We start from the raw sequence: 12,340 nt of genomic DNA on the forward strand, positions 1-12,340 counted from the left end.
TTACAGGTCTACAATTTAAAAAAAAAAATTTCATGAAAAACGGTGTACCGCTTTTGGTACAGAAATCTAGACATCAGTGTAACACCCAGGTGGTTAAACTGTAAAGTAGATCATAACAACAAACCCCCAAAAAACAAACAACAACATTTATACAAACCACTTTATTCAAAAGAAACATTTGCTAAAAGGTCACACTAAAATATAAATAAAGCACACACACACCACGAAATTTACATGACAAAAAAAAATAAAAAGAACAAACAAAAACACATGTAAACCCACACTTCCACATAAAGCCATATTAGTTAAAAAATGGCCCATATAATATTGCATTCAAACAATACTTAGCAAACCAATATGCAAATATTACCACTTTGAAATGTTTGTCCTGCATAAATATTTTCTAATCAAGTTTTCCACCCTTGATAGGTTTATGGTAAAACATACATAGGGTTGAAAACTGAATTAGAAAATATTTATGCAGGACAAACATTTCAAAGTGGTAATAAAGGCAGAATTTTGCAATCAAACAATATGGCCACAAACAGAATAACATAGCATTAACATTGACTTCAAAATTGAAAAATGGACATTAAAACGTCAAAAAAAAAAAAAAATAAACAAAAAAGCAGCTATTGTGCTAAAGTGTAAGCAAAGTATCAAATGCAGCAACATAGATTAACCTCCTGGGCATTTACCCCGAGCCTGGTTCAGTTTAAGAAAACTTGCTACAATCGTTTACCCCGAACCAGGTTCGGGGTAGCTAAAAATATACACAAGCGTTATAATGTAATCCGATTGTCATACAACATTGTATGACAATCGGATTAGAACTGAAAAAAAAAACACTTACCTTGTCCCCAGGAGCTCCTCCAGAGACGTCCGTCCTCTTCTTCCAGCGTGTGCAGTGATGATCTACGGGGTTTCCCGGTGACGTCGCTGCAAGCGTTGGTGCGGGCGGGAGGCAGGAAATTCAAATAACTTTGTCCTGAACTCAATACAAAAAAGCTCTATTGAGTCCAATACAAAGAAATCTTTATATAATATATATAATAATAATAATTAATATATAAAAATAATATTATATAATAAATTAATAATTTTATTAAATTTTGGACATATTTCGGTGAGTTATGCCTAAGAATTATAGCCTACAATCTAAAATAAATTTCCATGCAAAAAATGTAACGCTTTTTGCATGGAAGTTTGGAAAGAATTAGAACTCCTGCTCAAATTTAAGCACACAGGTGATACAAATTCGCTTGCAATTAGCACTTGCGCAGTCTGTCAAAATTGGCTGTTTTTTTTTTTTTTTTGCAGTTGGACATTCCATAATCATTTATTGATACGATCCTTTAGATTTGTACACCAGTAAACAGATATTCAATAAATAAAAAAAAATGAAGTTTGGGAGGATTTATTACTAAAGTATTTTCTATATGTGTGTGTGTATATATACATACATACATAGTTCTCCCCAGAGGGTTTTAGCCGGTTGCTGTGCCTCCCCCGCCCACCTCTCCTTGGCAGCTCTCATCCTCTGCACGGATCTCAGTGAGACTGCTCTGTGTCATCTATTCAGGGGATTGCTGCTCCGTTGGGAGGTGCGCACAGTCCAGTCTTTACGTGAGTAAGAAACAGGCAGCCCTGCCCCCATCTCATAGCGCAAGCTACGATTTCTAATTTAAAAAAAAATAGAAAAAAAAGCTGCCTGTAAAATGTATCCACTGCTAGAGCTGTGTGTGAAGTCTGTACGTCATTCTGCATCCTCACAGCTCTCTGTGTACAAACCTCCATATCTCCTAATATGTATGTCACAATGACCTGTAATTTTCAGGGTGTACAGGGGGCCCTCATAGATACTAGTTACTACAATTTTAGCCTCCTAGCTTTAAAGAACTTCAAGATATGGGGGTCACAAATGTAAAAAGTTATAAAAATTGAACATTTGGGCTGCTGTTTCAGAGGAAATTGCAATTAGGATTCCTAAATTGAAAATGCAAATTGAGGACCCCGGAGCCACTAACATAGCAAGGAGCATTGAGGAAAGCTTTCCTCAGCCAATCAGACAGCATTAGATGTTTTGAATGGGGAGACCATGGCTGCAAGAATAACTGCAACCATGAGAATCCACTGCAAACCCGGGGCACTAGAGGTTAATGACCCTATAGTGCCGAGGATCGTAAAGATTTCCTCTGCTGAAATTTCGCAGACCCATCGGAAGTTTGAGGAAATTTTCATGAGAATGCCAGAGGCATTCTCGCTCATCCCTACAGCATCATTAGAGCAAAAAAACTCTGCCTACCCTGTCCATGTCATTCCTGCCCAGTTAACTAACAATTTGAACTTCAATTTCCCTGGAATGGGCAGGTGTAAGAAACCAAAATGTAGGTACAAGTGGGGAAGATCTGTGGTTATCCCCCCTAAAACTTCATCACTATTGCATCAATAAAACAAACTCCCCATTGCCCACTAACATTTAATGGGGTTGAGGTACTGGAAGGTTACAGTCATGTGTAACAAGGAAGAGCTTTTTATAGTATAGTTTTTTTTTTATGTTGTAATGATGTCATGCTGATGAGAGGTGATCGCCACACGTGTCCCCCACTTCCACCTATATTTTTGTTTCCCTGCACCTCTTAATTCTGGAGAAATTGGGGTTTGAGGTAAGATGCAGACAGATATGTGTAACAGAGCAGGCAGCAAACTTTGCTAGGTAGAGATTTATGTTGCAGCTTTTACACTCACATAGCGATCACACTGCACTGCCGATGACATTACACACTGCGGATAAACGTCACAGACAGTGTTTTTATATAGAATATGCAGTGATGAGAGGGGATCACTGTTTGTCTTGTCCCTATCTGATATCACATGCATGATGCTATTAAAGCATTGCCACATTTTTAACATTATATTAAAGAGTAACTTTCTCTGTTATGTAATGAAAAAATGTTTTTTTTTGCTGTAACACTTTTTTGGGGAGGACCTCTCCCACTCAGTCTTTACTTCCATTACGGTAAAGACCAAAGGAGAAATACGCAGCCTCCGGGGAAATTTGTGTCACATCCCAAGAGGCTCTGCAATGCTCCTTGAGTGCATTCACCTTCAGAACCTTTGTTCAATCTCATGCAAGACAGCACTGGACATACAAGTGGGCATCAGAGAAAAGGTGGAAGCTGGGCCAGCATGGGCTTGTTGGGTTGACTTTGTAAAAAGGAACAAGTGAAGAAAAAATATTTTCACAAAAGTTCACTTTAACTAAATATAGACACAGGAGCACATCTGAAGTACGTCTGAATTCACACCGGCAGTAAGGTTACATCCTGTTACCAATCCCAGGTGCCCAACACTTACCGGCTGTTACCAATCCTAGGTGCCCAGCACTTACCGCCTGTTACCAATCCTAGATGCCTAGCAGTTGCCAGAATTCACTCATAAGGAGTATATGTTTTTTTGCTGCTAATATGAACTAAGTTTAACTTGTTACACCACATTCATTATACTATTACACTACTAAAAAGGATTACACTCTTAAAACTTAAAAAACTAGGAAGTTAAATCACAACACACGGCATAGGACAGTTGTGGCAAAATACATAGAATAGAAAAATTGGATATACTAACGGGGCAGGCATTACAAAGTTGTAACAAAGTACAGGGAGAAGGTAGAACACTGAAACAATAAGAGGTTACTGATTACCCATGGCATAAACAACTGGGAGCACTAGATTTGCCATTTATTACACCACCTTTTTGACCACCCGACTACAGCTTCCTACCACCCGGCTGAAAAAATTTCTAAGGAGAACACTGAATTGCATTGTATCAGGTATTGTAAATCCAGCGTAACTAAACCTGTACTACTAACCTATACCTGTTCCAGGGCACTGACATCTGAAACTTGTACAAGTGGCTGTATCAGCATTGCTGAACAGTAACAACTATTGCATACAATGCCTTTTCAGAGGTGGTCATTCGGTTAATGTACAAATGAATGCTTCTAAATTCTGTTTCACACAGAGTTGTCAACTGCCAAGTAAATGCAGGATAAACGCTGGAGCTTCTACCAGTATTGCAGCTGGAAATGAAAGTTAATACTTCACAACTCCTTTTTCTTATATCTTCCAAAACAGATAACCTGCAAAGATGGTTCTGCCCCCTCCCAGGAAAACCAGAACAAAAAAAAAAATAAAAATTACCATGGGCCACACCTATCAGGTAATACCAAGATGACTCCATCAAATTGTATAGCCCTGCACAAACATCCATCCTGGAGGATTCACAGAAAAGGAGTTATCAGGTAATATTTAAAATTTTTATATATTATGTATAAACCTCCAAAAAAGTGGTTATGTAGAGAGGGACCGCTGCCTGAAGTACTTTTCTCCCAATCCCCAGACTAGAGACCAAGTCTACTTCGCAGCCCCATAAACCTGTTATTGCTGCAAGCCTGCATATCTGTTTATTGATGGCCTAAGATGCAAGCAAGAAAACAAGAACATTAATAGCCAAAGGCTAAGAGCAAGGACAAGCCTGCAACATGAACATTCAGCATTGAGATAGCCAGTCCTACGCCCACACCAATAAAAAATAGTTTAAATGTGATCCTGCTGGGTCAACAAGCAATATTTCTTTTAAAGTTTTTGTTAAATTGTTTATTGATTTTCTACTTTTGTATAACTTTATCCAATATTTTTTTCCTAAGTGTCTCCCATTCAGTACCTGAAATGCTAAATGAAGCTTCTTTATATATGGAAGCACTTAAGTCCGTTAGCAAGCCTTGTTTTATGGAAAAGATATTTAGGGGTTTTCCCACATGTCCACCAGAAGCTGGAATACTCCCAGGTTGAGAACCGTATTTCCTTGTCTTACATGCTATTTTGTTTTTCCATGATGTTACACCACAGAGAAATACAAGATTCATTTCTGCCCATGACATCTTATGGGCCAAGGACTGGAGGATTCTGGATTTTGTACCTCCCTACCTGTTTACATATGCAGGTTGAAGTTTTGTCTGGGAGATGGATAGGACTGTCTTGAAGACTAACAGTGAATGTGAATCACCACAGGAAGGAATCCTGACCAGAATCAGCCACAAGAATGGTCACACCACACCCAACCTTCCTGTAGGTGATGATTGAGCCTGTGGAATGGATAGAGAAGTTTGAAAGTTAGGAGAAGAGGTGCAATAGGCTTCAGTCTATGGAGAGAAAAAAACCGTTCATCTCCAGTGTCCTACAATAGAGAAAGGGGGCACAAGGAATATTCAAACCCCTCTGCAAAACCTTTGGTTTGCCCCAATTATTTTGGTTGCAAAGGCAGGGAGGGGGTCCTACGCATTGCTGTAGACCCAAATATGTATTTTTTCAACCTCCATCAAGTTTCAAGTCCATCAAGTTTAAGTATGAAAATAAATAGGAGAACGGGTAGGGATGGCTCCTGGGAGCTTTTTAATCTTTTTGCTTCTTGTGTTTCCTGGGCATAAACATCTTTTATTATGACCTGGAGGATAATAAGGAAAGACAGAGTGAAGAAAGGGAAAGACATTAAAGTTATAATTATATATATATAAATAAAAGATAACACTAGATATATCTATTTACACACACACACACACACACACACATACAGGGCAGATAATTGTTGATACCTACACACAACTCCATACAGAAATACAGAAGAGGTAAAAACACACACATATATTTATTATAATACAGTTATATACACACACTATATTATTGGTAATAACACAATCTCACACATACACTATATACATAATTTATTTTTATTATTATACAGTATTTATATAGCACCATCATATTATGCAGCACTGTACAAAGTCCTTAGTCATGTCACTAACTGTCCCTCAAAGGAGCTCACAATCTAATCATTGAAGTATTTAAAGTCTTTGGTCTCTCATAGAGGGAGCACGAAGCGATCACTACCGATTTTCCTCCGAAAAATATTGCAGCCCACACAACCTACGAGACCTCGGTGTGCCTTGATTTCCGTGCCAACATCCAGCATCTATCGTCTATATGCTAATGTACGTGACCACAGGGATGAAAGGCCTCCATAATAACAGAACCCAGTTGATAAATAAACATTAAACAGTAAACATCGAGCACATTACAAAACCGGCGGAAACCATTAACATATAACCATGAAAACGCCAAAGAAAAAACAGAACCAACGCGCATGCGCAACAAAACCCCACCCTCTCAAAAGGCAGCAATCCATTGAATGGTACGTGTGGCAATCAGCATAGGCCCGCCCATCCATGCTATTAGCGCCAGCGGCGAAGGGCCTCTCAGAGGGGGAAGCGCTGCTGTGCTGTCTCAGTAGTGGTGGGACTTTATATAGATAACCTCTTCTTCAGGAATCGTCTGACCGACCGCCCGATATGCCCGGCCAATCGAGCGGCGACAGCGCCTGTTCGTTCCAGACTATTAAACGCGTACAGTTCAGCTTAATTAGCCCGGACGAGATGGTAGGAGGCGGGGCTTAGCGCGGAAGTTTACGGGGGAAGCATGTACAACGGTTTCCATAACAACGTTGACCTAAAGATCAATAAATGTGGCCATCAGTCAATGAAATATAATGTGGCGGCCATCAGTGAATATAATACAATGTGGTGGCCATCAGTGAATATAATACAATGTGGTGGCCATCGGTGAATATAATACAATGTGGTGGCCATCAGTGAATATGAATATAACACAATGTGGTGGCCATCAATGAATATAATATAATGTGGCGGCCATTGGTGAATATAATACAATGTGGCGACCATCAGTGAATATAATACAATGTGGTGGCCATCAGTGAATATAACACAATGTGGTGGCCATCAGTGAATATAACACAATGTGGTGGCCATCAGTGAATATAATATAATGTGGCGGCGCCATCAGTGAATATAATACAATTTGGCGACCATCAGTGAATATAATACAATGTGGCGACCATCAGTGAATATAATACAATGTGGCGGCTCTCAGTGAATATAATACAATGTGGTGGCCATCAGTGAATGTAATACAATGTGGTGGCCATCAGTGAATATAACACAATGTGGTGGCCATCAGTGAATGGCCACCTATCTCTCGTCTGGACTACTGTAACCTCCTCCTCTCTGGTATTCCACTAACCTGACTCTCTCCTCTCCAAAATCTATTATGAATGCTGCAGCCAGACTCATCCATCCTCCTCACTGAACCTCCTCTGCTGCATCTCCTTGCAGTTCTCTACACTGGCTTCCATATCAGCTTAGAATCAAATTCAAGCTCCTGTGTTTAAATCCCTCCGCAGTTCATGTCCCACTTTCTGATCTGTTAAAAAAAATTTCCCTCAGCTGCTCTCTCTGCTCCTCCAATGACCTACTACTGACTAGGGATAAGCGAGCAAGTTTTTAGAACTCGATCTCTTGACAAATTTGGACGTTCTTGCTTACCGAAATTGTAAGCGAGAATGGCCGGTGTAAATCCGCCGATCCAGCAAAAAAAAAAGATTGCAGGGAGCCAATCGGGGAGCACTTGAGGTTTTGAATAGGGAGACTTGTCTCCAATAAACCTCTAGTGCCAGGGATCGAAAACAGGATTCCTAGGACTGCAAGAATGATTGCAGCCCTGAGAATCCACTGCGATCCCAGGGCACTAGAGGTAATTATCTTCTAGTGCCCGGGGATCGCAGTGGAACTGCAGAAGAACTCCATTGGGAGTTCATCAGCAGTTCAGTTCCCACGGTCAGGCCGGTGACCGTGGGGAACTGAACTGCAGATGAACTCTCAATGGAGTTTCTCTATTGAGAGTTCACCTGCAGTTCCACTGCAATCCCTGGCACTAGAGGTTAAAAATCCTCTAGTGCCATGGATCTTCTCAATGAATGCGGCTGCATTCATTGAGAATTAACCTCTAGTGCCCCGGCAATCGCAAACAGGAAAATTCCCAGGGAATCCTGTGAATCCTCCTGTTATAATTTCCTCGATCTTCTGATGGTTTTGCGAAATCAGTTCGCTGAAATTTCACGGAACCTTCGGAAGTTCGAGGAAATTTTGGCGAGAATGCCGGAGGCATTCTCTCTCATCTCTACTACTTTCTACTACTGACTTCATTGCTCATAACCTCTTCACACGCGCGGCTACAAGACTTTTCTAGAGCTCTCAACTCTCTGGAATGGTCTTCCTCGTCCTATTCTGCTTGCTCCTACTTTCTGCTCATTTAAAAGAGCCCTTAAAACCAATTTTTTCAAACTTGCCTACCCGGCTTCTTCTGTCTCTTGACATTGTCACTACCTCCCACCACTTCATATCTCCCCTCGAATTGTGTGTTAATTTCCCCTCCTATTTCAATGTCTGTATTTGTCTGTCATTTGCAACCCCTATTTAATGTAAAGCGCTGCATAATATGTTGGCGCTACATAAATCCTGTTAATAATATTAATAATAATAAAGTAATACAATGTAGTGACCATCAGTGAATGTAATACAATGTGGTGATCGATGAATGTGGTGGCGATCGGTGAATGTGGTGGTGTGTTCCGACATCTGTTTTGTTTTTTCATGCTTTTGTCTGTTTTTACAGTCTGAAAACTTACAAAAGCCTTGTAAAAAAGTTGTAAAAACACAGTAAATCATGTTATGTGTACTTGTTGTCTATGCTTGCAGAGCCCATAGATGATACATAGATATGGTTTATGAGTTCATACAGTATATTCAGTGTTTTATACAGAGAGACGATGCTAAATGTAATGTATTTCTAATATATATGTATTTGTTTTTAGAAACGTATGTCAGTCACAGAAGGAGGGATTAAATATCCAGAGACAACAGAAGGTGGGTCCCCAAAGCTAGAAGGCTTAATGGACCCTCGGCAAGGAGTGATTGAGCGGACTGGACGCTGTCAGACATGTTCAGGTAATGCCGAACTGCAGATGGTGCTATGCAAAATCAGGAGGTTTGTAGAGAAAACCTTTCCTTGTGTGTAATGTCTAGAGGTCGTAGGTTGGTGAGTACTTAAACCAGGGGTCTCAAACTCAGGCTCACGGGCCAAATCTGCCCCGCATTGTAATTATATTTGGTCTGTGAGAAATTACCAAATGTCTACTTAAGCTGACCTGCCAGTAGACAGTGCATGCACTGCTAATACTAAAAATCCCAGAATTCTGTGCAGGCGTGTCAATCAGGACCCACAAGCGCCCCCTCCTCTGTTGACATTCATTAGCGAACCTTCTCAATTGTAGATATTTTTTCAATAAATATCAAGGTTGGCCTGCGACTTTGTCCAAGCTCCCTCTGCTGGCAGCACAATCTTGATAGAGAAACATAGAAGATGCTTACACCCCATCCCCTGCAAGAGAACTAGCAGAGAGGAGAGGGAATGAGCAGCGGGCCACATCCGGCCCGCAGGCCAAAGGTTGGGCATCCCTGTCATAGATGGTTGGTGGGTACACACAGGAGGATAGTTGGGTCTTAGACCTTTATCATAGATGGTTGGTGGGTAGGTATAGCTGGATAGTTGGTTCTTAGACCTTCATCATAGATGGTAGGTGGGTAGGTATAGCAGGGTAGTTGGGTCATAGACCTTTATCATAGATGGTTGACGGGTAGGTATAGCAGGCTAGTTGGGTCTTAGGCCTTTATCATAGATGGTTGGTGCATAGGTATAGCAGGATAGTTGGGTCTTAGACCTTTATCATAGATGGTTGGTGGGTAGGAATAGCAGGATAGTTGGTTCTTAGACCTTCATCATAGATGGTTGGTGGGTAGGTTTAGCAGGATAGTTGGTTCTTAGACCTTTATCCTAGATGGTTGGTGAGTAGGAATAGCAGGATAGTTTGTTCTTGGACCTTCATCATGGATGGTTAGTGGGTAGTTATAGCAGGATAGTTGGGTCTTAGACCTTCATCATAGATGGTTGGTGGGTAGGAATAGCAGGATAGTTGGTTCTTAGACCTTCATCATAGATAGTTGGTGGGTAGGTATAGCAGGGTAGTTGAGTCTTAGATCTTCATCATAGATGGTTGGTGAGTAGGAATAGCAGGATAGTTGGTTCTTAGACCTTCATCATAGATGGTTGGTGGGTAGTTATAGCAGGATAGTTGGTTCTTAGACCTTCATCATAGATGGTTGGGGGCTAGGTCCCCTTGGACCATTATTGTGAGTGGTTATACCAGGAAAGATTGGTCTAAGATTTTTGGCGAGTGTATGTTGCAGCATAGATAGGCCTTTAGATCTTTATCTTGGTTGGTAAGTGGTTATTGGTAGGGTTTAGACCTTCCTCTTGTATGGTTGGTGGACACAAAATTTCCAGCCACATAAAAGATGTCTGCTTTGGGTCTTTAATCTTTGTTAGTTGCAACTTGTATTTCTTCCCCATTCATCTGACTTTTTCTGTTTACAGGCAACATGACTGAATGCCCTGGTCACTTTGGACATATTGAACTGGCAAAACCAGTGTTCCATGTTTGCTTTTTGGGAAAAACTATGAAAGTTTTACGCTGCGTCTGTTTCTTCTGCTCCAAGCTCTTGGTGGATGCTGTAAGTCTTTATTGCTGGACTCTTTCTACTTGGTAGCCATTCCTGCTATGTTATTCATACTTACTTTGCTTTGTCTTTTAGAATAATCCAAAAATCAAGGACATTTTGACTAAATCTAAAGGACAACTGAAAAAGCGCTTCACTCATGTCTATGAGTTATGCAAAGGGAAGAACATCTGTGAAGGTGGAATAGAAATGGACAATAATTTTGGGGTGGAGCAAAATGAAGGGGATGAGGACATTCAGAAGGAAAATGTAAGGGGCTCCTATAATTTCCAGGTTGGGGTGTGAATGAGAATTTGTGGCAAGTGCTTGACAGTTTACTGCTAGGCTGTAGAGGTACCATGTAGCCTCGTTAAAAAAAAAAAAAAGTGGATAGGAGCCTAATATTTTAGATGTGCTGAAATTGTTGGATCACAAAAATCTATGAACTGGTGTCCTCAAAGTCATTTCATTCTGTCCATGATGGCATTTTTCTGAAATTAATTTTGATGTGGTGAAAACAGTATTGAATAACTTAGTATATTGGATACTTCCCAAGGGAACTGGAAGTCAGGATGGTAACCTTGGAGCCTATTTGTCCTGTAACTGGCATCGTAGGCCAGCTTTTTGACATGTTCTTCCATTTTAGGGTCATGTCGGCTGTGGCCGTTATCAGCCCCGAATCCGGCGTACTGGGCTGGAGTTGTATGCACAATGGAAACATGTAAATGAAGATTCTCAAGAGAAGAAAATTCTTCTAAGTCCTGAGAGGGTTCTTGAGATATTTAAGCGGATCACAGATGAGGAATGTTTTATTCTTGGTATGGATCCACGATTTGCTCGTCCTGAGTGGATGATTTTCACAGTCTTTCCTGTCCCACCACTAGCAGTACGACCTGCAGTTTTATTGCAAGGATCAGCCAGAAATCAGGTGAGTTAAGGATCTGGGTAATAGATAAGTGGGTTAGATGGTTCAAATGGCTGAGATTCTTATTTAAAGTCAAAGTTAATTTTTAAGTTTTGATAAAGCTTTCAACTTGTCACAAAATCTAAGCTTATAAATCTGGTCAGTCCTAACCCAATTTTTAGTGTTGCATATGTGATTGTACCTGTCCTGAAGGTGGGACTGTGCAGTAATAGAAAAAAATGGGAAAATGTTCATTCCTAATTCCCTTCCCCTAATCATTTTCTTCAGGATGATCTGACTCACAAACTGGCAGATATTGTGAAGATCAATAACCAGCTGCGGAAAAATGAACAGAATGGAGCTGCTGCTCATGTCATTGCTAAGGATGTAAAACTTCTGCAGTTCCATGTTGCCACCATGATAGATAATGAGTTGCTTGGACTACCCCAAGTAAGTAAAGCTTCAAGGAAAATGCAAGAAGCATTACTTTATCATATAAAAAAGGAAAGTATATTTTAAATGTGTCTTGCCTGTGGCAGGAGCTCAGGGTGGGTAGAAGGAGGGGAATTCAGGTACTTTGGGGGAAGACTACAGTTAGGTCATCTGCTTTTCTTTTTATCTCAGGCACTGCATAATTCTGGACGTCCCTTGAAATCCATAAAACAACGTCTAGAAGGAAAGGAAGGCAGAGTGCATGGAAACCTGATGGGCAAACGTGTGGATTTTTCTGCCCAAACTGTCATTACGCCTGACCCAAATCTCTCCATTGATGAAGTTGGTGTTCCAAGGTCAATTGCTGCAAACATGACATTCCCAGAGATTGTCACCCCCTTCAACATTGACAGGTAATGTATCCTCCCTTAAGTAGGAGTCTCAAGGAGTTTTGTATTGGATTCAATGTAAAATAACTG

At 40.6% G+C, this 12,340-nt stretch overlaps 1 protein-coding gene across 1 annotated transcript in view; it reads left to right on the forward strand.

Moving 5' to 3' along the window:
* The first annotated feature begins 5,897 nt into the window (after nt 1-5,897).
* The window catches only part of LOC140343678 (DNA-directed RNA polymerase II subunit RPB1-like), a 25,274-nt gene continuing 18,831 nt past the window's right edge, over nt 5,898-12,340 (forward strand). Inside the window, exons 1-7 of the mRNA XM_072430503.1 lie at nt 5,898-6,493; nt 8,785-8,917; nt 10,404-10,540; nt 10,622-10,795; nt 11,172-11,453; nt 11,718-11,879; nt 12,054-12,274. Coding sequence (XP_072286604.1) covers nt 6,407-6,493; nt 8,785-8,917; nt 10,404-10,540; nt 10,622-10,795; nt 11,172-11,453; nt 11,718-11,879; nt 12,054-12,274 — 1,196 coding nt within the window. The 5' untranslated portion in view covers nt 5,898-6,406. The remainder of the gene's footprint in view (nt 6,494-8,784; nt 8,918-10,403; nt 10,541-10,621; nt 10,796-11,171; nt 11,454-11,717; nt 11,880-12,053; nt 12,275-12,340) is intronic.

Source organism: Pyxicephalus adspersus, chromosome Z (genome assembly GCF_032062135.1).
Source record: "Pyxicephalus adspersus chromosome Z, UCB_Pads_2.0, whole genome shotgun sequence".
Taxonomy (NCBI): Eukaryota; Metazoa; Chordata; class Amphibia; order Anura; family Pyxicephalidae; genus Pyxicephalus; species Pyxicephalus adspersus.